A 26,471-nucleotide genomic window follows, 5' to 3' on the forward strand; every position below is an offset into this window, starting at 1 on the left:
CGGGCTGCGCCACCGAGCCCGGCTGTCTCCGCTCGCCTTAAAGAAACAAGACCGGCCCCAGCCTCCCCAGAAGTGCCTTCTTGGCACGGAACGTGCCCTGCTCGTCCTCGGTCGCCTGCGGACTCTGGTGAGGGGTGAAGTCAGGAGGAAGCGGAGGCGGAGATGGTCTCTCTGCTGCAAGAACGACCCTGCTGGCTAGAAAACTCGGTCCAGGGCCCTGTTTCTTCAGTTTGAGGCGCCTGTGTCCGCTAACTAAACGGGGACTCACAGGACCGCAGCAGTTAGCTCAGGGCTTATCAGGAGGAAGGCAGGAAGCAGAAGCCCGGGGCATGGAGGGAGCCAGCGATTCCGGGGTGCGTCTTGCAGGAAGCTGGTCCCCTATGCGGACAGGGTCTTGAGATGAAGGTCGCCCATGTCCGTGGAAGGCACGGATGCGCCTGTGTGAGTGTCCTCTGGAATGTGTGGTAGATGCCGCGAGGCAGAACACCCTCCATTCGTTTTATTTTCTTTTTTTTTTTAGACAGGGTCTTGCTCTGTCACCCGAGCTGGAATGCCATGGTGCGATCATAGCTCACTGTAGCTTTGGACTCCTGGGCCCGAGTGATCCTCCCACCTCAGTAGGTGGGACTACAGGTGCGTCACCACACCCGGATAATTTTTTAAAATTTTCCTGTGGAGATGGGGAGTCTTGCTATGTGGACTCCTGGGCTCAAGCAATCCTCCCACTTCTCCCTCCCAAAGCACTGGGATGACAGGGGTGAGCCCCTGCACACAGCGGTTTTCTGGATCAACCCGTTGAAGGCAACAAAGGCAATCGCAGAGACCGGAAAGCAGGACCAGACAGCTCCCCAGGACGTGTGGGCGGGGCCTCCCAAGGACGTCTTCCCTGAGTGTCCCCGCCCCACCCACTCTCTCCCTGGCACTCTGGGCGTCTTTCCTCCTGCAGAGCAGCGGGTGGGAGCAGCCCCGACCCCACACCCCTCTTGGGAAAGTTTGAGGAGTGCACACAGGCACAGCCCTCTGAAGAGGGAACAGAAGAGAGTACGCGGGTGCTCAGTCAACGCCAGCTGGGATCTCAAAGTGTCGTCATCGTCACCGCCACGGCGATCTGCCACTGTAAGTCTCCCCCCTTCTAGAAGGCAAGATCCCTTACGGAAGACCGCTTCATCCTCACAGACTGTTCTTACCGCGGACACCCAAGGCCTCCACGCCTCCTCTGGCACCCAGGAGACACTGGGAAATGTGTTCTGAACTATCATAAAATACAACTGCCACTGGGAAACTGATCTGGTGTGCCACTTCAGGGTTTCAATGGCTCCGACTTTTGAGAAAACAAAAACCCGGGAAGAAGAGTGAGAGGGAGAAAGGGTCGTTGCATGTTTGTCACCGACGGTCCTGGAGACCGCGGATGGCCCAGTGAACACTAGGCTTGCGATGACGTCACTGACAGAAATCGAAGGGTTATTATTTTTTTGATCTACAGTTGTAGATATTGGCAACAAATCTACAGAAAAAGCCTTCTGGGACATGCCTTCGCAAGGGAAGCCTGCTCAGACAGAGCCCGGCGAGTGCCCTGGAGAGCTGGTCCCAGAAGACGCGCGATGAGGGGCTCCTCCCCCCAGCCCACTGGAGACGCCTCAGAGCTCCACGGGACCCCGCCGTGAGCACCTGAGAGCCCAGAAGCAAGAGGCCTTGGTTCGCTCATTTCCTGAGCGCAAGGCCGCAGAAAGGTTTCCCGTCACATCATTCCTATGGACAGCTCATGACACTCGTGCCCTCTAGATCAAACCACAGGAAACGCTGTCCCGTAGATGCACATTTGCCCAGAGTTCCATTTTCTCCTCAGTAAATCACGACGTGTTTCATTCTAAGCAATTCCAAGTCTCTCTGCACACAAGTTGGGACGTCAGTCTTGAACATGGATGCTTGGCTAAGTAGGATGCTCTGGCTCCCCAATTACAGACTCGAACTGTAGAATATGTGCCCAGCTGCCCTTAGGCCGCACTGAAAGCACGCAGCAGCACACCTCGCCTTGAACACGAGGCAGCCACCTGGGAGCTTTGCTACAGCGTGGACTCGGGCCGCGGGTCTGGGTGGACTCAAGCCCCGCCCTTCTCATCAGCAGCCCGTGATGGCTGCAGCGGCCTGGGGACCGCACACGCAGGAACGCCGCTTCCCCACCTTGGTAAGCTCAGCAGGATATCCCTCATCCGATATAGATCTGTTATTTCGAACAACATTGTGCATGTGGTTGAGGGAACCACACACGGAGAGAGTTCACATTTTTAAAATATCAGCGTGTTTTCTCGATACCACCTTCCTCACGCAAGCGGACACTGATGGGGAAGCTTGGCTGTGGCGACGTCAGCATCGCAGCCCGCGTGGAGCCTGGTGGTCAGAGGCACTTGGTGCCGCTGAGTACACTGATGCATTGTCACAAACCTTGTCACCGGCTATAACTGAGGAGGGGGCAGCGGCAAATGTCTGCTAAGGAGGGCGATCCTGATATGAAAATCCTACCAAGTAACCGCCTGGCAGTTTGTCCATTCTCACCTTTAGGCATTTCTCCTAGCGGCCTGAGGCTATGGCGTGTGCACACGCACACATACACCTATTGATTTTCACACATTTAAACCCAGTGGCGTTGAGACTGGACGTGATCTGGGTGGAAGCAGTGCCACGCGCAGACCCTTCCTCGCACGTGGAGATGAGGGTCCCGGATGTTCGTGCAAGTGAGTATAAAGCACTTTATCACGTAAAGCATCTGAGCATAACTGTGGTCTTTAATGTAAGGTAGTTTAGAGAAGTGAGTATCTTCCACACGCGGCCTTTCTCAGCAAGGAGCGCCGGTTCTTGCCATCCGGCCGGCAGAGCAGCAGCCATTTCTCGGGGCTCACGCCACGACAGGCCACCCGCCAGCCCCGTCAGCGCGTAGGGTTCTCATGGCAACACCACACACGGAGCGTTTCACATGGCCAGGCGGGCCGTAAGGCTGCGAACCTGGATCTCCCAGAGCCTGTCCCACGGAGGTCTCGGCACCAACGGGGAGAGGGGAGCACAGCACCCTGGGAGGAGCACCTCCCACGGATCCAAGTTGTGGCACTGATGTTGCCGGCGACCCATGCCGTGTCTCCTCCCAGTGTTAAAAACACGCATTTCTAAAATGTGAGATTGCTCCTCCTCTTATTTTTATTTTTGGGCCGGAATCTCACTCCACCACCCAGGCTGACACGCAGGGCATGTTCACGGCCACCGCAGCCTCGACCTGCTGGGCTCAGGTGATCCTCCCGCCTCAGCCTCCCGAGTAGCTGGAACCACAGGTGTGCGCCACCACACCTGGCCGATTTTTGATTTACTGTGTTGTCTTGCCATGTTGCCCAGCCTGATCTCAAACCCATGGGCTCAGGCAGTCCTCTTGCCTCAGCCTCCCAAAGTGCTGGGACGACAGGCGTGAGCTACTGTTCCTGGCTAGTTCTTCCTTTTAAAAACACACAAAGGGGCAACCTCCTAGGGTCCCCTCCCACTGTGGGGGTGTTTCTGTTCTCTCGATAAATCTTGCTTTCAAACACACACACACACACACACACACACACACACACACACAGTCGGCTCTAAGCTGGAACCTAGAGTCCCCAGGGTGGGGGGGTTAGGCAGGACCCTCAGTCTCCCTGCTAGTCTCCAGTGGCGTCTGCCACCCATTGGCCTCCGAGCTGACAGACATGTAAGCACCAGGGCGGTCAGAGGCACGGCCACCCATAGCCAACATCCACACGGTCACATACTGCAAGTCATGTCCCGCACATGAGGCAGATCTTTTCAGGCTCTGCTCTCTTTTCTGAGAAACCTCTTCTTGGAGCTTTGCCAACAAGAGAGCAAGCCTGCGAGATTGCTGGTGTTTTCTAATTCGTGAGGATCCCGGGGATGCCGCCGAGCAGGGCGTCAGCCACACCTGAAGCCTGTGGCTTCCCACGTGCTGATGCTCACTGTCGAGGTGGAAGGTGGCGTGGCCCAAGGGCAGCAGCCTCTCCCGAGAGTTCGCAAGCGTCCACCGACGGCCTACGCGCTCCTCGTGGCGGAGCCTCAGGCACACCCACCTGTCTGCTGTCACCACCCTCTCTTCCTTCTACGAGTCGCCCCGCTTTTCTAAAGGTGGGGCTACGGGAGCACGAGAGGGGAGCTTTTGTGAACACGGGCCCGGCTTCACCTACCGGGTCGCCCGCTCTCACCGTCGTCGATGAAGAAACGAGGACGTCTGTGGGGCTGCCCGAACCCTCACAGCCTCCCTCCCTGGGCCGGCCCGGGGAAGGTGGGAGGCTGACCTCTGGGGCAAGCCACCCTGCTCCCGGACCCGCGGTCACTCACCCCTGCAGGCGTCGGGGGCGGAGAAGGGCCGGCGGAGGTCGCGGTGGAAGCCGGGCTTGCACCTCTGGCAGTGCTGGCCTTCCGTGTTGTGCTGGCAGTGGTCGCAGACGCCGCCGCTGCGGTTCCCGGACGCCTGCCACACGCGGAGGTCAAAGTGGCAGGTGTCTGCGTGGCCGTTGCACTTGCAGGCTGGAATGGAGGAGAACAGACCCCCACAGGTCAGGGGCGGGGCCTCTCCTGCGGCAGGTCCAGGGGCGAGGCCTCTCACTCCAGGGAAAGGGCGGGGCTCTCTTTCTGTGGGCAAGGAGCAGCCCTTCCAGCTATGGCGTCAAAAGCCGCAGAGTCATGGCTCACTTGCCTTTTGAGCCTTTGGAATGGCCGGACCAGTCTGGGAGCAACACCGGCAGAAGGAGTACCTGGAGAAATCTAGCCCATTTCTAACTTTTTTGTAGAGTTGGGGTCTCACGCTGTCCTTCAGGCTGGAGGGCATTGACAGAACCAGAGCTCGCCGATCATGGCTCCCTGCAGCCTCGAACTCCTGGGCTCAGGCGATCCTCTTGCCTCAGCCTCCCTGTTGCTGGGGCTGCAGGCCGGGGCCACTGTGCCTGGCTTTTGTGCAAATATTTTGTAGTGAGTTGTCCAGACTGGTCATGAACGCCTAGCCTCAAGTGATCCTTCCGCCTTGGCCTCCCAAAGAGCTGGCAGATGACGGATGTAAGCCCAGTGGAAATCTGGCCTCTCCCTCCCTGTTCACCTTGTGTTCCCTTGCCTCGGATGGCTTACTACTCTTCATAGGTTTTTAGTTTCTTGGGTAGCTTCCAGATTTTCCTCACAGGCTGCTAATTTTAAAAATCCAGTTTCAGGGACTGGGCGTGGTAGCTCACGCCTGCAATCCCAGTACTTTGGGAGGCTGAGGCAGGAGGATTGTGTGAGCCCGGGAGTTCAAGATCAGCCTAGGCAACGTAGCAAGACCTTGTCTCTATGAACAGTACAAAACCAAAAATTAGTCAGGCGCAGAGGTGCACGCCTGCAGTCCTAGTGGAAGGATCTCCTGAGCCCAGAAGGTTGAGGCTGTGGTGAGCTGTGATTGTGCCACTGCACTCCAGTCTGGGTGACAGAGTGAGACCCCAATGCAAGAAGAAAAAATCAGCTTCAGGATATGCATGAAAGTAAACCAGGTGTGGCTCTTCCCAGCTGGGCAGAGACACTACACTGACGTTGGCTTTGGAAGGACGGGTTGTGTGGCCGCCAGCTTTTCCCGCTTGGGCGGTAACGGGCCCATTTCCACTTGCTCCTTCCCAAGGGGCCTCGTGTCTCCTGGCCTTGCTACGAGAAGCCAGGGCTGCCAAGCCTTATCTGGAAAGGGCCACTCCCATCACAGACACTGGCCTGGAGCCTGGAGCGAAGCTTCTGGTGGCCAGGGTGGCCGCGTGGCAAGACGGGCTTGCCTTTCGTGATGTGCCGTTCTCCCCTGGCGCCGTCCGCGAGGAGGGGCAGACCCCCGCGGAAGCCTCCGTGTCCGTGCAGAGGAGGCCTGCAGGGTTTGTTACGTAACTGTTTCTCAGAGCCACTTCCAAAACCACCAGTCAGTCGCCTCAAGTGACAAGTCCCTGTGTTCTATGTGCATCGAGATGTGCGGTTGGCTTCCACAGAAAGAGCCAGAAAGGCACCCCAGGAATTCAGAAGCAATTCATCAGAGCCCCTCGATGAGTGGTTTGGCAAAAGAATCCGGGCTTCCGTGTGGAGGCCAGTGCATCTGAAAATGTCTGGGCTGTCGCTTTGCATTGTTTCCTTGATGTTTTATGATATTTTGACCAGATTCGTATCTTTAGGTATCGTATTACAAGATAATTTAAGATGTATGCTTAGAGGAAACCCTTCACGTTTCCTAGGAACAAAAACAAATCGACCATAACTGACTTCAGTTATGTGTGGGAAGAATCTTCTCACAACCTCACCCTCAGAGGTACCTTTAAATCCTTGTGAGATCAAGGTTTGTGAGTGCAAACATTGTGGGGCATACATTCCTCTGAGCATTTAAAGCTCAAATTAAAAAATGGTTCACATCCCTATATTTTTTGCCCTCCTATTTACTTGTTTATTTATGAGTCGAGGTCTCACTCTGTTGCCCAGGCTGGCGTGCAGTGGCATGCTCACGGCTACCGCAGCCTCGACCTTTTGGGCTCAGGAGATTCTCCCGCCTCAGCCTTCCAAGTATCTGGAACAACAGGTGTGCGCCTGGCTAATATTGTTATTTTATTGTACAAATGAGCTCTCACCAGGCTGCCCAGGCTAGTCTCGAACCCCTGAGCTCAGGCAATCCTCTCGCCTCAGCCTCCCAAAGTGCTGGGATGACAGACAGGAGCCACCGCCCCTGGCCCACCTTCCTACTTAATCTCCAACCTCCAACCCAGAGTGAGTCCTGAGAAGGCCACCTCATTCTTGGCTTATTTGGCTTGTTGGCTCAATTCCAAACCGAATGCATCATCTCAAGTAGCACAAGGGAAGTAAAAGGCATCGTAGGATTGTGGGAAACAGTATCTAATGTGGAGTCTGAGACGTGGGACCGCTTACAAACTTTGGCAGGGCACTTCGCCTCACGCAGCCCCGGCGTCCTGATCTCTCAAATGGGATGAACACCACCTGCTGCACTGCATTGTTTTGAGAACGGAAGGCAAGATGGCTATGGTCACATCGATAACTCAAGATCTCTGCTGTGAGCATAACTGCACCCTGCGACCCTCATGTTTTCATAGTGTCAGGCTCTCTAGGGGGTTCCGAGATCCCACAGAGTGACCAAGCCAATAGGCCGCACTTTCTTGGCAAGACCGTCACGCTGGCCACCGCCAACAGTCGCGGTGACCAGGGTGGGTCCTGGCAGGCGGCGTGCGGCTGTGTGGGGTGGTGGTCGCACCTGGCCCCACCACTTCCTGATGTGTCTAGAGACCACAGGAGCCACAGACGCGTGTGCTCGGGGTACTTACTTCTGCACTCCTTGGGGGCCCCCGTCTGGCCGTCAGCGGCCTCCCAGGGCCGGTCATTGAACAGCGGGGCGCAGCGTTGGCAGTGGCTGCCAGCCGTGTTGTGCTTACACATGCACTTCCCGTGGACCTGCGGACGACATGTGAGAGCCGTGAGCCCCGTGAGCGGGCCTTGGCCATGAGACAGTCTTTCGCACCTCCCCCTCCCCTTGGAAACGGGGTCTTGCTCTGTTGCCCAGGCTGGAGCGCAGGGGCACAATCATGGCTCGCTGCAGCCTTAGACTCCTGGGCTCATGTGATCCTCCTGCCTCAGCCTCCCAGTAGCTGGGATTGCAGATGCCTGCCTGATTTTTTTTCATTTTAAAAAATGTTTGTAGAGATGGGGTCTCGCCATGTTGCCCAGGCTGGTCTCAAACTCCTGGTCTCATGGATCCTCTAGCCTCAGCCTCCTAAACTGCTGGGATTACAGGCATGAGGCACCACACCCGGCCTCATCCGCTTTTCTGAAGGAGTTAGCAACCAAGAGAAAAGATCCTTCAGTTTGTCTTGTGATTAATTCAAAGATAAAGTAATATATCTTCTTGACCCTGCTGAGCAATTTTAAGGTACCGGCTAAGCCCTGAAGTAGGTCTTTAATATCACCAAATTTTTAAATTCTTGACACAAAAGCAACACATCTTCACGACGGAAAATTCAGAAATCTGTGATCGCATCACAAAATGACGCTAATACCAACAACTGAAGCTTCTGTCATTACTTGAGAAATACAATTATATTTACAACTTTTTAATACATAATATATTGAGAATATCTTTCCCTTTCATGGAATATTTTTTATGACACACATTTTAATGGCCCCTTGTATGATGTACAACTTATTTGATCAATCACCTATTTTATTGCTATTTAGGCTTTTAAGTATTTTTATACATTATAGGCAAAGCTACAATGAATACCCTTATAGCTAAGTGTCTGATACATCTTTATTGATTTCCTTTGAATATGTTTTCTAGAAGTAAAATTGAAGGAATGAAATATGTACATTGTTGAGGCTTTGAATACATTTGATCCTAATGACTGGGCGTTTTTCTTGACCTCACCGTTCAGAGTAGTTGTGGGTTTACTTATTAGAATTGTTATGCATCTGAGAATGTCAATATTTTTTGTGTTATTTCAATGATAACTTCTAAGAATTAATATTTGGGTCAGCAGAACTGTCTCCTGTAACTAAGCCTCGCCATGAGTTCCAATTGCATAAATTCGGCTTGCATTTGTTGACACATGATGACGTGACTACACAAGTGAAAGACTGGTCCAGTAGCTCGGGGGCTCAGAGAGGGAGATCCCTGGAACAGAGTTGAATGTAACTCAGCACACAGACACAAAGTATATCAACGAGTCAACCACTTAGTGGACACCCTCAAGGGCGGGCCATGTTTGCTACATATAGTTTTACAAAACACAGTTTCTGTTTCTAAGAAAGGTACAGTGTTGCTGGAAAGGGAAGACTTGTGTAGAAAAAAATAGCTGGTACAGGAGACAATAAATAAATGCCTAAGAGGCAAAAGGATGCTGGAATTCAAAGGATGCAGAAACCATCGCAGGCTGGTGGTCATGGTGGGCTTCACCAGTGGGGCTGGGATGGGAATTGGCCCTGGACAGACGGGTGGCATTTCTAACTGGAGAAAAGCAATTTCCCAGGAAGAGGAACATAGCCAAGGTGTGAGAGGAGAATCTGTGAGCAAAGTTCCTTTTAATGCGTCTAAAATATTTTGACTCTGCAGATGACCGCTTAAAAAACAAAAGAATAAAAAATAGGAACTAAAATGGACGCACACTCAGAGTGGCCAAGCCAAAGTGAGTCCCTAAAGTTCAGCAAAGCTGGAAATAGCCACCAGGACACCGACGTCCTGCTGCCTGACCCGAGATGACCCTCGGGGCGTTGCGTCGTCCTGGCTGGGCCTTCTGCCGGTGAGCCCTCCCCAGCGCCGGCGTCTCTGGTTCCACGTGCACATGCAGTTTTCCACGAGTGTTCTAGGACTGCCATGGCCTTGGGCTCACATCACATGCAAGGTCAGGAATCACACGCAGGGTGCAGAGGGCAGCAGGCCACCTGTAAGTGAACCCCATCACGTCTAAGATTACAATCTGGACCATTTTATCAATAATGCTTTGGCGGCCATCTTGTTGAATTTCACTTCAGTGTGTTGTAAGGTTCTCATGCTTAATGAAATTACGGGAAGTCCCTTTAATTCTCAGAGACTAATTAGTCAGAATATAGATTTTTTTAAAAAAAGAGGGTGGATGGGCTCCTTGGAGTAAGATGATGCGGCAAACATTTTTTCCTCGTAGAAACTCAACTCAATATTACAGACACAGTTCCTTGGTTTTGGTCTTGGCAGGCCCAGGAATGGTTTGAGCTATGAGAACCTGCCTTCCTGGGCTTCTCCATGGCTCTCGGATATGAACTGCTCACGTGCAGAAGTCCCATGGAGTGATGGGTTCACTACCAACCTCCACGCAAGCACCCAGGCATGCTCTGAGACACGTCTGCTCTGGAACCGGGAGGGCTGCAGGGACCGCTTCTGCAACCCATGAGGCGGGGGCTTGCATCGTGGCTCCTGGAAGCCTGGCGTCACATCACACATCTCTGTGTGTGAAGTAGATGAAGCAGAGATGCCCCGGTCCTGTGGCTTCTCTTGAGCCTTTTGTATTCAGCACGCTCTCTCGTCATGAAAAAACAGAAACTCTTATCAAATAACTTCTACGTGGTAATCTTCTTTCAGTTCTCCGTCAAAGCAGAAGGTGCTTTGCTTTCTTGCAGTTCCAGGTGCTGGTTTCAAACACAGTGGAGTCTGAAAAAAGTGACTGTAGGGAAAGTCTTCCGAGGCTGAGGGGCTGAGCACAGCGAGGGCATCCTTTGGCCACAGAAAGTGGAACACAGTGGAGGCCAGCTGGGAGGCAGCGCTGGGACCACACGTCCCACATCGTGTCAAAAACGGACACCCCAAAGCTGAGCAAAACGTGAATGAAACAAGGGTGGGTATTAGGTCAGAATCAAAGTCAGAGTTCCTGGAGTGAAGCCCCTGCCCACCACCTGGAGTTCTGGCTGGGTGGGTGACACGGGAGGCTGAAGGGACATCAGGTGACCAGGACAGCGAGCAAGCCCCTGGGGGTTCTAGAAAACTGGGTGCCTCCCGAGGCTGTGTCATGAAGGGCAATGGGTTTTCCCTGCGGGAGCAAAGACAGGAAGACGCGGCCCTAGAGGGGCCGTCAGGACCGTCTGTAAGTTAAGCAGAGACTCAAGCCCAAGAAGCAGGTCCCCTCAAGCCACAGGACATGCTGAGTAGCAGCTCAGCGAGGCCGACGCTGACCCTGCAGGCAGTGCAGGGCCGCTGGAGGTGGTTTATTTTTTAATTTCATTTTGCGATAGAGATGTGGGGTACAGGTGAGGATTAAGCACACAAGCGGGCTATGTGCAGATGAAGCCTGGGCCTCCAACAGGCCCTCACGCTCCCAGACACAGGGCCAGGCACCGCTTGTGTTGCCACCTGCCTCCCCACGCCCCCCAGCAGTGCCCAGGGACTGCCGATCCCTCCTCGTGCGATGGTGACTGGTGTTTCTGGCCCGTTTATGAGTGAGAACATGTGGCATGCAGGTCTCTGTTTCTGTGACCAATTACTGAGTATCTGGTCTCCACGTTGGAGATTTTTGAGTAAGGCCGTGACTGGAAGGCACAGGGAAGGCGCCTTTCTCCTTCGCCTGAAGAATTCCGCCCCCGCCCTCCTGTCTTGCCTGATCTGTTTTTCTTCCCTCTTTTCTGTGTCCTCCCAGCTCATGCCTTCGCATAGCGGCACCCATGTGCATCTTCAGATAATATGCGGGAGTTAAAATGGCTAACTCTCCTGGCCCACCTTTTGTACCTTCCTTTTTTCAGCAACACGACTGGGTGTTGGATGCAGACAGACGCTGCCCAGTACTGCCCACCTTCTTCAAGGAGCTCAGCTATCACCCAGGCTCGAGTACCAGGATTGGTTTAGAATGCCGAGGCCTACGTGCAGCCGCTCCCCAGGCACGGGTTCGCACTGGACCACGAATTCCAAGCCTCAGGAGGCCACAGACGTCCGGCAACCTCATCAAACATTCACACGCATCACAAGGTAGCGCGGGGCGGGCCAGCTCCCTCTGCAGCCAGGATTCCAGGGTGTTCCCTTGTCCCCACATGCAGAGGACGGGGACAGACCTCCTGGGGCCTGAAAGGTGCTGGCCCAGCAAATAGTTCTGCACACAGAAAAATTCAAGGAGCTGTCATTTTGAGAACTACCCAAAATAAAGCTGTAAATCATTACCTAGACAATTCAAAGCAAGAAACCCTTCCTCAGCGATATGACTGTCGCCGTTCAGGCTTGAAAGATCACCCAGTATTCAGTGCTCGAGAAAAATGTGTAAGGAAAACCAGGGCCTCATCGGTAAGGAAAAACAAGAACAAAACACCAGGAAAAGGAAGCTTCGGTAACAAGTTAGAAAGCTGCTCCTGTTGGCACACAGACACAGCCTGGCCTGGGAGCAGGGGATGGGAAGTCGTTGACGCGGCCCAGCCCAAGAGGAGCAGCGTCTGGCTGTTCAACTGGGAATCAAGAAAGTCGCCTGGACACAGAATACAACTCCAGATTGCCCACGGGCCATCTGGAACATGGGCCGTCCTATGAGTCTCACAAAGCTCCCCGTCACGCCGAGGACGCTCTTCTCTGTGTCAGGTTTTCACACTCGCATGCTACCGACATCAACCGGCTGGCCGGTCATTTGTAGTATATTTATCTTCCAGGAAGGGACTCCTACAGACTCTGACCCAGTGATTCAAGGAATTACAGGGGCAGAATGCTCAGTCAAAGCTGCGTACTTTGGTGACAAATATCACATATTAAGACCAAAGAGACAAGGAAGAGAAAACACCTTTTCTTCATATTTGAGGCTATAGACATAAGAATTTAGGCTGCGGGCAGGCAGTGGGGTGAGGGCATGATTATTCTTCAGATCCATTGCTGGAAGAGACACAGGTCTTGCCTAGAAAAGCTGCTTTTTGATTATTGTTGCTTTTGGAGCAGAAAGTTTTCAGCAGCCAGTAACCGTGCGGCTGAGGAAGCTGGTGGGACGAGGGTGGGGAGTCTGGGGGTTGGCAGGCCTGGCACAGGGACCCACCCTCACTGAGTTCTGCAGGCCATTTGAGCAACAGGTAGAAGGCTGGCCTGAAGCCTCCGGGCCCTCCCATCCTGGGTTCTGGGGCGCCAGGCCCACTTGCCTGTGATGTGAGTGCTCTGTGGCTGCAGGCCTCGGCCCCTAAGCCTCCCCAAGCACCAGGGAGGCCTAATGGTACCCGCTGGGGCCAGCAGCCGAGTTCTCAGCACAGAGCACTCCAGAACCGCCGAGAGTCCGAAGAAGAGCCGGGAGCCCGTATCCTCCTGCTGGCGGGCTCTACCCCACGAGACACAAGCAGGAACGGGAACACACGTTCACGGAGGGTCTCTGAAGATGGACGTCCAAGTGCTTCCACTGGCTGCACCCGTGCTGAAGTCGGCCCGCCCTGTCTCTCTTCCCTCCCGCGTCCTGCCGCTACTTCCCACGGCTGGTGGCTCGAGCGTGGTGGACTCACATGACTCCAGCTCCTCCTCCCAAACACAGTGCTCTGTCATCCAGTGACACCGGCCACAGACACTCGCCACACGGAGTCACCGGAGCGGAAGGCCAGCCGGCTAACGCTGTGCGGGGCTCCCGCTAGCCGCACTCCTCCGGAGTGGCTGGGAAGAGTTGCCCCCCGCTCCCTTTCCAAGGAAGATGAGAACAGCTGCAGTTTGACTCTCTGCTTCCATTTGTCCTACTAGGAATCACGAGGAAAGCTGGTGAAAAACCTGACGGGTTTGATAGCTAAGTATTCAGACGTTTCTGGATTTCCTGGGCTGGGTCATTTGCCCGTGCTGCTGTGCCACGGTCATATACACGAACGTGAGTCCCTCCCAGTTCATTCCCGTGCAACTTTTAATTCCAACTGAAGATGAACATTCTCTCATCCCGTCATGGGAACTTGAGCAAAAGTCTGTGAAAAGGAGACACTAGCAATGCTCATTCTGGGAGCCAAAGGAAAACGCCCGCTTCAAGGCAGCTGCAGCCACTCACGGACCTCTTCTTAGCTATGACACATCCCTGCAGCAATGCAAAGCCACATGGGAAAGCCAGACTGGCTAATTTCTCAAGAGATAGTATGTCCCTTTTGGAGAAAAGGATTAACTACTGAAAGAATGAACCTCTTAAGCACGAAACGCAGTGGGTCCTCACAGCGGCCAGCCTGCCAGAACCTGCTTCTCTGACACAGCACAGGGCAACCCTGAATAGGCAGCCCTGGGACGAAAGCGCGCTTCTTCATTCAGGAACAAAACTTGCCTCTTCACATGAAAGGTTCACGTGTTTTAACGGTTTTAACACGTTTTAACAGGAAGCCGGCGCTCCATGGGGAATCTTAAGCCTGATGGCTGGGCGGGGTGGAGAGGGGGCCAGAACTCATGGCCAGACGGAGGCGGGCGGGTAGAAGGCTGCGTGCTCAAACCCTGCCCAGAACACACACTGCGAGAACGCGGGCACCGGTGAAAAGACTCTGCCATTCTCTGGCCCACACGCAAACCCTGGGAAGTGGTTCTTATAAGAAAGATGGAAGTGGAGGGTAAAGTCAGGCCCAAGCCAGACCCATACCACGGCCGTTTGCACACCTAATCCGAACTGAGCCCACACCTTCAAAAACAAACCAACGGATGAATGAGTGAATGAACAAATGAAAGGAAGCTGGCGACACGATGAAGACAGGAAGAGGGCGAAAGCGTGAGGCCGAGGAACAAAGCTCGGCCAGGATGAAGACCCTCCTTCGCACTCCCTGGCCTGCAGCCTGGAATTCCTCCAGTGGAGACTCACACCTTCCGCTCCGGAACGCGCTTGGAGCCAGGGCTCCTTCCCAGGGGCAGATCCTCGAGCCACCAGCAAAACCATGGCAGCGGGGATGACAGGCATGGCTCTCAGGCCCAGAGCGGGCTCAGGGTTGCCGAGAAGGAAGGGCCTCCGGAGCAGGGATGGGGAGGGGGTGGGGCCGAGCCCAGCTGGGCCTCTCGGGCGTCCTGCCAAGACCCCGCCCCGACAATGAACCTGGAAGAAGCACGATGGAGCCTCCGCAAGTTCCTGCGTGGGAGCCACGTGCTCCCCACCCCTCCCCCGCCAGACCGCAAACCCTCGAAGGGAGTCACTGTGGCTTCAGTGTCCGGACCCCCAGGTCTGGCACCGAGTGGGCCTTCTTGGGCCAACACGTGTGCCTCTCTCTCGGCCATTCAAGTCACAGAGGTCACGGAGTATTGAGACCTCACAGTGCTGAGCTCAGTCCCATTGAAGAGCCGCCCAGAAGGCAGGGTGCTGAGGTGCCTTTGAAGTGGGTCGAGGCATGGGCGAGGGCTTCGGGAGAGGCACGGTGGTCCGGACCTGGGCATGGCCTGGGCAGAGGCGCTCTCACGTACGTGGAGAGGCCATCTCCAGCAGGAATGTGGGCCAGGCGTGAAGAAGACGACACGCCATCATGACAGCAAGAGCAGCGGACGTTGCGTGGCGCCTGCCGCACGCCAGGCGTCGTGTAACGAGGAGCTTGTGCCACCCACGCAAAAGCCACGCGTGGAGGCATACCCATTGCCCAGCTTCACAGACGAGGAACCCAAGGCCCGAGGACTTCGGGGAGTTTGCCCGCGGATGGAAAGCCCAGGGTGGCGGAGAGACCCTGAGCGAGAGGATGTCAGGGGACACTGGCTGAGTCTCCTCAGGGTGACAGCGTCCTAAGACGAGCGTGTCCCCACACAGTGTGTCCTTTGTGAGCCCTTCAGGGTGGAGCGGCCAGGACTGCGGCGAGCCCTTTCGTGGGCGTTCTGGCCTTGCACGCTGGCAGTCCTGTTCCTCTGGGAGACATGAGCAGCTGTGAAGACAGGCGAACACGAGACGGCCCCAACTTCCACACCTGGCGCAGGTGAGCTCAGGGCCAGGAGAGGACAGAGTGCTCTCAGAGCCTGTTGGTTGTGTGTAAAACGCTTCTATCTGTGCTTGACGATCCTGACATCTCCTGGGGGGTTCTGGGCGGCCGCAAGCTTCAACACATCTCCAGCAGAAACAAACAGAGATGGCAACAGGAACGCAAAGGGACGATAATTAGAGACGCGCCCTTGGCGGACAGCGCCTCTCATGCCATGTATCGTCCCTACTAGGTATGGTCTGGTGGGTGGCAACACGTGGTGGGATGACCTTCAGCCAGGCTTAACTCAGGTTATGAGGGACAGGATGTGGGGACATGGAATGTGACGTCACGACCCAGGTGATGAGGGACAGAATGTGGCGACACAGAGCGTGACATCAGGATCCAGGTGCACTTGCGGACGGAGGCTGCTGGCTGGTTTTCATTTTTTCCCGCACTGACTTTTGCATGCCCCAAAGCATGCGTTGCTGCATCCAAGTGAAGGTTTGTCTGTGACACTGTGTGTGCTGTTTACCATAGAAATCAGGAGTCGAAAGGAATTTAGAAGCCTGTGTGTATACACACACACACACACATAATTTCCAAATGCTACCACAAAGCTGTGGACTCCCAGTCGAGGGCAAGGTTCCAAGATGGTGAGGACTTGCCAGTCACACCCTGACGCCCGGCCTGGAGTGCAGTGGCACGGCCAAGGCTCACTGCGGTCTCAACACCCTGGGCTCAAGTGATCCTCTCTCAGGCATATGCTTTCATGTCCAGCTAATTTTTAAAATTTTTTTCTAGAGACGGGGCTTCACTACGTTGCCCAGCATGGTCCCAGACTTTAGTGCTCCCCCTGCCTTGGCCTCCCGAAGTGTGGGTGTCGCAGGCGTGAGCCACCACTCTCAGTCCCAAGATCGCTTAAAGTTGTGACTCAGCAGAACTCCCTTTTGGAGTATCACAGCTAGAGCTAATAACCCAAGTCAAGCCTTGTGGTCATCTTTCAACACACGGCCTGGCCACCTCTTGTAAAAATAAAAGATTCACCAAAACAAAACAAAGTGAAAGCAAGTCCCCCCCCCACCCACCTACAGAAGGGAAGACAGGAACTTCTCAAGGGCAGAGAAAAGCCTGATTGGGGCCTTTCAAATACACTGCAAAAGATTTTTTTTAACATATTAAAAACAGTGTTAATGAAATAACCTCACTTAGAAGCCAAGAAGAAGGCTTTAAAATATTTCCAATTTTAAAAAATGTACCATTGGCTCAATAGCATTTTTTTTTTTGCAAGTGAGCAGTACAGTTTAAATTTGGGGTTCTTGAGTAATTTTAGGTAGAATTCTCTCTTATTGTACAAAGTGATGATTTCCTAGAACAAAACAAGTCTGTTTTTTTTTTTCTGGTTTTTTCTTGGTGAGGCCAAGGATATGGACTACTTTTATTTACAACTGTGGACTTGAGGTTCCAATGTAGCATCTTGTGGGAAACACTACCAGAACGTTGTGGGGAAAAAAGACACAGAAGGTTCGAAATAGCAGCCCCCCGTCCCACAAAAAGAAACAAATGGCCAAGGGTCTGATCCTGTACACCCTTCTAGGTCATCACTGCCCTTTATTTTCACTGAACTATCTTACAACTCTGCAGGTTGTGGAAAACGAATAATAACACAAATAGTTCTTGTCCATTGAAATATGGATCTGTGAGTCTGGTCAAATGCAACTGATCATTGCCCTCCATACTGATCTGTTTTGCATCTATTTGTAAATACATTTCAGCATTCTTCGTTTGCCCATATATGCCTGCCTGGCCCTTTGAATTTTCCTTTGAACTGGTTGTAATGTCATACTGGCCTGTCATTAATTAAATACATCATTAATAAAGTACTTCTAGAGTTGGCAAATACTTTTTCCCAGTCTGTAGGCTGTCTCCCTGCTCTCTCGATGGTTTCTTTGGCCTTGCAGAAGCTTGTCAGTTTAATAAGGTCCCACTTGTCTATCTTCTCTCTTATGACCTGTGGGTTTCGGGTTTTGTTCAGGAATTGGATGCCAGTTCCGATTTCCATGAGATTATTTCCTTCCTTTTCTAAGGTTCTTATGGTTTGAGGTTTTACATTTAGGTCTCTGATCCATTTGGAGTTAACCTTTGTGCATGGGGATAGATAGGGGTCCTGTTTCAATCTTCTGCATGTGGTCAGCCAGTTTTCCCAGCACCATTTACTGAATAGGTTCTCCTCTCCCCAGTGGTAGGTGGTGGGGGCTTTGTCGAAGATGAGTTGGTTGAGGAATTGAGGTTTTGCTTCTGGAATCTGAATTCTGTTCCATTGATCTATATGCCTGTTCCTGTACCAATACCAAGCTGTTTTGATGATTGTAGCTTTATAGTAAAGTTTGAAGTCTGGTAATGTGATTCCACATGCTTTGTTTTTTTTGCTGAGGATTGTTCTGGCTATTCTTGGACGTTTGTGTTTCCATATGAGTCTATAATACTGAGTGACCTCTCACAGAAACAAAGATCAGAATATTACATGTTCTCACTCATATACTGGACCTGGAACATCCAATGTAATACTATAAGAAAATGACTGAAGGTACTGGGAAACTATGGGGGGGAGGGGGATGGGATTAACAGTAGCAAATATCTGTCTGGGGCTGGGAAAACACCTCTTATCAACAGGGTGCCTGAATGAAACGTAATTGTACACCTAACCCTTAACTGTACCCCACAAAACCATAATAAAAAATAATGATTAATTATTTAAAAAATAATAATAATAAAAAAAATAAAATAAAATAAAATACTTCTTTGACACACACTCATCCTTTTATTTTTGTGATATTTTTCACTTCTGGAGAGACAAAGTGTCACTGTGTTGCCTAGGCTCGTCTCAAACTCTTGGTCTCAAGCGATCCTCCCACTGAAGCCGCCTAAAGTGCTGGGATTACAGGTGTGAGCCACCACACCCGGCCATGTTCATTTTATATTTGCGTTTGAGAGTCATGACTTTCCTTTTTCAAAATGTGTCCTTTAACCCTGCCATTTCTTACCCTCCATATGTTACCTTAAGTTTTTCTTCAAACCAAGAATACTTGAAGATTTACTTCAAAAATGGAATTGCAGCACTTTATAGCGGTTTCTGAGTGTCTTATATTTTCCCAGATTAATTCTACTAGGTTCTTCTTTTCTGTGTCATCAGGAACTGTATTTTCTCTCTGGGGCTTACAATAGATATTTCTGCCATAAAAATGCAGATGGTATTGGACTAAGAATTGCAATGCCTGGGAGGCTTCTGCAGATCACATTTAGATAAGATCACACGGTTACCATCTTCTGACATGTTTTCTCCACCATGATTTCATTGCATAGACCTATCATTCTTTGTTTTAAGAATTATTTCTGACTGCTGGGCTTTTACCAATGACTCTGTCCAACTGATATATTTATCTGACTGGATCCTGCAAGTGGGTTGAGCTGGGGTACATGCCCAACTTGGTTTCTGATGTGCATGCGCACACTGACAATGAAGGCAGGCACTCTGGCTTGAAGACATTCATGTCGGTGAATCTCAGACCTCTATGCTTGGAGTACCAAGCGCTCCTTTCTGCTCCGTCACAGCCACCGTTTGTTCCGCTGCAAATATGGGACAAAAGACTGACAAGCATCTCTGGATGTCCACTGCCGTTCTTGTCCTGAGGCGGACTTTGACTTTCCCACACACTCTGTGAGAAACTGTCTTGGTCCATCACCAAGGAATGGGATTTCTTTCAAGCCAGTGGCTACCTGCTCCCTGTGTCCAGCTCCTAAGACCACTGCCACACAGAAGCTTCACCTCCACCGTCTCTGCTCTCCTGCTAGTCCTTGTGAAGTCTTGTCTTCATGGTTTACTTTGCACTTGGCTTTTTATCCTTAAGCTTTCCCAAGGTCCTAAAGCAAACCAATGGCAGATCAAGGAACAAAAGTCCCAAGAGATTCCAAAAATAGGACAGTGACGCCATTAGGGGGATCGTTTTCTTTCTCACGAACACCTACAATAACTTCTTATAATGCATCCTCTTCCGGGAAAAGGAGGAGCATATCCATTTTCGATTACCTATTAATTTTTAAAAGTTCAAGAATGAGAAGGCAAACATGGAATGACAACATATAATGTCTAACAGACTCTTCCAACTCTTAACTCCTCAGAGAGCCTCTGGGAACTGGCGGGAGCACACATTCGCCAGGCGGTTTCCGAGGCGAGGATGGGGGCACTTTGGGAGGGTTTGTGCAATGTCTTTTAGGGTTTTACAGTGTTGTGATAAACAGTTGAGGACAAGGCAGGCTGTTCTAGAAATGCCATGAGGATCCTGATGTACTTTTCACCCACAGACATTCATTTGCTCGATAGTCACGTAGCTTCTGGTTACTTGAAAGGAAAATGCCTTGTCATAGACTGCTGTGCACGTTTTTATAAAGTGTGTCTTCATCATCCTGGTCCACATTTCCCACTGTTGTCCTCCTTTCTTCTTCTTCTTCTTTTGTTTCTTTCTAGTTTTGAGTCAGAGTCTCACTCTGTCGCCCAGGCTGGGGTGCAGTGGCACGCTCACGGCCACCGCAGCCTTGACCTGCTGGCTCCGGCGATCCTTCCGCCTCAGCCTTCCGAGTAGCTAGAAGCACATGTGTGCACCATCACGCCTGGCTAATTTTTCCTGATTTATTGTAGAGATGAGGTTTTGCCAAATTGTGCAGGCTGGCCTTGAACCCCTGGGCTCAGGCAGTCCTCTCGCCTTCGCCTCCCACAGTGCTGGGATGACAAACATGAGCCACCACAACTGGCCTGTTGTCCTCCTTTGTTGACAGCTCCGTGAGACCGTCACTTCGTGTCCATGTGGAGCAGAAGGGCTTCCAGAAGCTGAGCAGTTTCAGTCCCTGACTGTAGGACAAGAAGCAGCTGCCAGGGCATGTGTCCCTGCACAGTTTTCTGTTGTTAAATTAATTTATTCAGATGTTTCTTTTTGTATCAGAAAAGTGCTTGTTTCTAGGTGAATCTTGATTCAACAGTCTTAATCAAGCAGACTCATATGCTTTATGAGGTTTTATTAAAGGTTATACTTGTTTGGAAATTCTATGAGGATGCAGAGCCATTGAGAAATCCGTGAGCATCTGTACATGGCCAGCAATGACAGCCGCAGCAATGGAGAGACGTGGCTTTCTTTAATATCCGTCCACCCAAAAGTGGTTGCTTTGTGAACCAGTCGGATTAATGACTGGGACTTGACAGGAGAGAATCCATCTGTAAAAGTCCTATGTAATCTGCCATGTTTGTTTTTGTTTGGGGGTTTGTTCAGCTATTGATTTTTTTCTTATTGAGATAATGTTCACATAACATAAAATCATTGTTGTCACTATTTCAGTGCATAGGCCAATGGTTTTCAGAATATTGCACAGTCATGACCACTGTCTAATTCCAGAACTTTTTTTTTTTTTTTGAGTTGGAGCCTCACTCTGTCGCCCAGACTGGAGGGCAGTGGCCGCTCCCGGCCACCGCAGCCTCGACCTGCTGGGCTCTGGCGATCCTTCCGCCTCAGCCTTCCGAGTAGCTGGAACTACAGGCACGCACTATCACGCCTGGCTAATTTTTTGATTTATTGTAGAGATGAGGTCTCGCCAAGTTGCCCAGGCAGGTCTTGAACCCGTGGGCTCAGGCCATCCACTCACCTCAACCTCCCAAAGCGCAGGATTACAGGCTGAGCCACCGAGCCCGGCTTCCAGAGCTTTTTATCACCACAGAAAGAAGCCTCGTGCCACTGAGCCTCACTCCCTACCCTCTTCGCCCTCTTCATACCTGGGTCCTGGCAATCAATCAGCAACCTAGTCTGTCTTTATGGATTCGTCTATTCATATAAGAGGACTCAAAACATGGGCTTTTTATTTTTAAGTTGGAATCCCACTCTGTTGCCCAGGCTGGAGTACATTGGCACAATCACGGCTTACACAGACTTGACTCCTGGGCTCAGGCCATCCTCCCGCCTCAGCCTCCTGAGCAGCTGGGACTACCACACCCAGTCAATTTTTTTATTTTTGCAGAGATGAGGTCTCATTATGTTGCCCAGGCTGGTCTTGAGCTCCTAGAATCAAGCAACTCTCCTGCCTCAGCCTCCCAAAGTGCTGGGATTACAGGTGTGAGCCACTGTGCCTGGCCATTTTCTACCCATTTTTAAATGGGGTTATCTGCCTTTTTGTTATTTCGTTGTCAGAGTTCTTTATATATTCCGGATACTAGAACATTATCAGATACATGATTTGAAAGTATTTTCTGCCCTCTCACGAATTGTCTTTTCACTTTCTTGAGTGCTCGTTGATGCACAAAAGCCTTTAATTCTGAGAAAGCCCAATTTTGTTGTTGCTGTTGCTGCTTGTGCTTGAGTGTCACGGCAAAGAAGCCGTTGCCTGACCCAAAGTAATGAAGACCCACATCTGTTTTCTTCTGAGCATTTTATAACTGTGGTCCTACATTTAGGTCTTTGACTTATTTTGAGTTTATTATTGAGTGTGTGGTATATGGTCGAGGTCCAAGTTCACTCTTTCGTTGTTGCCATCCAGTTGTTCCACCCACATTTGCTAGATGTATGGGTCTACTTCTGAACTCTGTCCCATTGATATATGCCTATCCTTATGCCAGAACCACGCTGTTTTGATTACTATAGCTTTGAAGTAAGTTTTGAAATTGGGAAGTATGACTCCTCCAACTTTGCTGTTCTTGAAGATTGTTTTGTCTGCTAGAGATCCCTTGCTTTTTCACATGAGTGTAACCGGTCCATTTCTGCAAAAAAAGGTAGTTAGAACTTATAGGGAGCTGTGACTCCATTGGCCAATTTGGAGAATATTGCCGTTTTAGCCATCTCAGGCCTCTCATGGGTGAGCACAGGATGTCTTGCTCTGTATTTGGTCATCTGCAATTCCTTTTAGCAACGCTTCAGAGTTTGCAGTACATACAGATCCTGTACTTAGTTAAATTTATTCTTATGTATTTTATTCTTTTTTGGTGCTATTGTAAATGAGATTATTTTCTTAATTTCACATCTGGATTGTTCACTGCAGGTGTGTAGAAACACAACTGATCTTTGTATGTTGATTTTGTTTCCTGAAACTTTGCTGAACTTGTTTATCAGCTCCAATAGCTTTTTCGGTGAATTCGTAAGAGATCGTGTCATCTGTGACTTCTTCCTTTCCAATCTGAATGCCCTTTATTTATTTTTCTTGCCTAATCACCCAGGGCAATACCGAGTGAAAGCGGCGAGAGCAGACATCCTGGCCTTGCTCCTGATGACTGGGGAAGATACTTGGCGTTTCACACAAAGCGCGAGGGTAACGGAGTTTTCTGTGGATGACTTTGTTACGCTGAGACAACCCCTTCGATTCCGGGTTTGTTAAGATGAACTGAAGTAAATTACAGATGAGAACAAAAAGACCAACACACCGCGACTGTGCTTTGCCTCGGTTCAGTCTCTGGAGATTCCGCGATCCTGGGTTTTCTTTCATGCTCATGCCTACCCAGGGCCTCTCTGCCAAACAGGGAAATCACTGTCTTTCCAGAATCCTGAGGGCCCACGAGCCAGCTAAGTTGTGTGCCTGGGCGTGGTACACGTGGAGAGGCAGAGTAGAAGGCAAAAGACACTGGACCTGTGTCGACGATTTTGAATTTATAATTGTTTACATTATACATAAAATATGTCCTAGTGAAACAAATGCGATCATTTTCTCCAATTCTGATACATGAATGCTATTGAAGCTAAAAATATATATTATTTTCAGTTTTTGAAACCATTCATTTTCTCAGTTTTTTTCTTAGAGAAGAGCTACAAAGATACTATGTTGTGATTCCGTGTTTATAAAAAACACTTATTATGGGTAAGCAAATGTTATAGTTTTTCTATATTCCCATACATGTACTATTCTTCTGTTTTATTCCATTAAAACATTTACCTTGTTAAGATTTAACGCCACTATAGCCCCAATGATATTATTAAAGGTATTATTAAACTATATTTTTGAAGTTGATAATATAATCGAAGGCTAAAGTCAACAGATCTTGTTTTCCTTACTACTTGGAACGACTGTGAATTTTCTCTGTCTTCTGGTATCATAAAGTGTGTGTGTATTTTAACCATGTGTATCTTGACACTAAAAACTCTCCTTGGGACTGGGTGCAGTGGCTCGTGCCTGCAACCCGAGCACTTTAGGAAGCCAAGATAGGAAGATTATTTGAGCCCAGAAATTTGAGAGCAGCCTGAGCAACATAGCAAGACCTTGTCTCTACAAGAAATAAAAAAATTAGCTGAGCGTGGCAGCACGTGCCTATAGTCCCAGCTACTTGGGAGGCTGAGACGGAAGGATGCCCTGAGCCCAGGAGGTCAAGACTGCAGTGAGCTGTGACTGTGTCACTGCACTCCAACCTGGGCAACAGAGGGAGACTCTGACTAAAAAAAAAAGTGTCCTTGTAAGAGGGAATAAGGACTTGAATTACAGTTTATCTCCTGCCGAATGTAACTGTTTCAGGACACACGGAAGCACATTCCAGCTCTTACAAAGCTGGCACGACCCAGACGAAATGCCAGAGAGATACGGGTTGGGAGCCAGAAGTCCGAGATCCACCCAGAACCTCAGCTTTTATCTGTCCAGAGAGCTTCCTCCTCTCCAGTCCCCGCTCTTGTTGGCAGCAAAGTCGGAAGACCAGGCCTTCCAGACACAGAGATCTGACCCCAGGCTCCTGACTTGGAACAGACCCAAAGATGCCGTCCAGAAAAGGAAATACTCACGAGAAAAATATGCAGAGTGGGGCCAGGCCTTGAATATCTGGGGGGTACTTCACAGTACGCAGAACAGCAACTTTAGGTTGTCCCTTCCCCAATTTATAGAATGGGCAGATCGGGGATTCGTTTTTGTACCTTTCCAGTGCCCTCGTTTTGACCTAATACCTACACATGTGTTTCTTTTTCTGGAAAGCATGTCTTGGAAAGCTGAACGAATGAATCTTCTATGCGGGGAAAGCAACGGGGCCTTCCCATCGGCTGACAGTTGACACTGAGAGACGGCAGCTCTGACCCCAGCCGGCTGGATTTCAGGCCTTTCACCCGCCCACTTCTTGGTGAAACAGTCACTGGCCTATAAATAAATATTTAATTGCTCTGGGTGACCCTTGAAAGGAACCCTGCAGGGATCCTTTCATGAATGCAAAGATGACTTTATAACTCTCCTGGCTTTGAAGCTCATCACCAGATAAAAGGTGTAATCGCCTAATAAAAGTGCGCCTCAGGCCAGGCTCCGAGGCTCAGTCTGTCAGCCCAGCACTTTGGGAGGCTGAGGCATGTGGATTTCCTGAGCCCGCAGGTTCGAGACCAGCCCAGGCAACTTGGCAAGGCCTTGTCTCTCCAATAAATCAAAAAGTAATTAGCCGGGTGTGGTAGTGCGTGCCTATAGTTCTGGTTACTTGGAATGATGAAGCGGCTGGGTCGCCGGAGCCCAGCAGGCTGACACTGGGGTGGCTATGAGTGTGCCCCTGCACTCCAGCCTAGGCGATGGAGTGAGATGCCAACTCAAAATAAAATACAATACAATAAAAAATAGAAGTGCACCTCACTGCCTAGAGAGAAAGTGCAGCCACCCGCTCAGTCTCCAGCCACCGACAAACCAGCTGGCCCACCCTCCCAGAGGAAACGTCAGATCACAAGTGAAGCGTGACCAGCGTCCTGCTGGTGGCATTGTGACGACTCCTCAACAAGGGACCAGAGTAAGGCTGCCCCTACCAACGTCGCAGTGTTGGAGGGAGAAGCTGAGACCTCAGGCGGGCAGAGAAAGCGCTCGCCAACTGTGTCCAATGGGCAGGCCGCATGCTCTGTTGATGTTAGGGCCAGACGGCACCGCTTTGGTGGCAGGGCGACCCATCCCCCCAGGTCCGCGAGTGACAAAAATGACTGGGCTTGCCGCTGCCCGTCATCAGCAGCAAGAGGACTTAGGGCCAGACGCGATCAGGGGACGGCAGGCCCGGAGACCCCTCTTCCTGGTGAAGCCAAAGATGCGCCCCTCCCAGACAGTCACTTCTGAATTATGGACTTGGTGGGAGACCCAGAGTCGCTTTAATTTTTTTTCTTCCTTTGGACCATTTCACTAGTTGTTGAGCGGAAGAGAAAGGAAATAATGCTCATTCCTGGTTATGTCTCTACCTATCCCTGTAATAACAATTTTTCCTCCTCCCTCCCTCCCTCCTTCCTTCCCTCCCTTCTTTCTTTCATAGAGACAATATCTTGCTATGCTGCCCAGGCTGGTCTTGAACTTCTGGGCTTAAGCAGTCCTCCCTCCTCAGCCTCCCAAAGTGCTGGCCTTACAGGCTTGAGCCACTGCACCCAGCCAAGAACAATCTTTTGAATAAGAGTTTTCTCTTGTTAAATTGGAGGTGGACCACACCTGTAATCCCAGCTACTCAAGAGGCCCAGGCTTGAGACCAGGAGTTTGAGACCAGACTGGGCAACACAGTGAGGCCTTGTCTCTAAAACAAACAATCAATCAAAAAAATTAGGGATGGAAGAGGGGTACAGTAGTAAGAACCCGAGGGCAATTGCTCTATAATTTGACCCCCAGCAAACACACCCAAACTCGCTGCACCTCTGGTTCCTCTATCTGCAGAACAGAAATCAAGAGAAAGTACGGGCTTTGCGAAAACAGCACAGGAAAGGTCTTTACAGACCCAAGAAAGCCGGCCATTGGCTCTGAGCTCGTCCCTGCCCCGAGTCCCCACTCGCCGCCTGAGTTCACACCCCAAGGCCCAGCCCGCCGCAGGATCCCGCGAGTTGACCCCTGCCCCGCCCCCCCAGCCTCGGCACCGCCAGCCCGGGTGGACCCAGCCTCCCAGCACGGCAGCATCCGAGAGTGGGCTCCCGTGTCTGACAGGTGGGTCGGAGTGCGGCTCGACCCTTCAGCGGCTCTGGGGAAGCCGGTCAACGCACCTCCAAGCCTCGGCCCCGCTCGTCTGCGTGAGAGAATGAGGATGACCCCGCCCACAGTGGTGCAGGCGACATTCAATGACATCTGTAGTGTGACAGCACAAGACAGGCACACAGGAAGCATTCAGG

The 26,471-nt window shown here is 51.1% G+C and overlaps 1 protein-coding gene across 1 annotated transcript in view; it reads right to left on the reverse strand.

The window, feature by feature from the left end:
* Positions 1 to 26,471, reverse strand: part of NTN4 (netrin 4) — a 93,372-nt gene that overhangs the window by 30,593 nt on the left and 36,308 nt on the right. Inside the window, exons 4-5 of the mRNA XM_008062904.1 lie at positions 7,347 to 7,473; positions 4,363 to 4,551 (exon numbers count right to left, since the gene is read on the reverse strand). Of these exons, the coding sequence (XP_008061095.1) occupies positions 4,363 to 4,551; positions 7,347 to 7,473 (316 nt within the window). The remainder of the gene's footprint in view (positions 1 to 4,362; positions 4,552 to 7,346; positions 7,474 to 26,471) is intronic.

This window comes from Carlito syrichta, unplaced genomic scaffold (assembly GCF_000164805.1).
Source record: "Carlito syrichta isolate Samal-C Ts95f unplaced genomic scaffold, Tarsius_syrichta-2.0.1 Scaffold97037, whole genome shotgun sequence".
Lineage (NCBI taxonomy): Eukaryota > Metazoa > Chordata > Mammalia > Primates > Tarsiidae > Carlito > Carlito syrichta.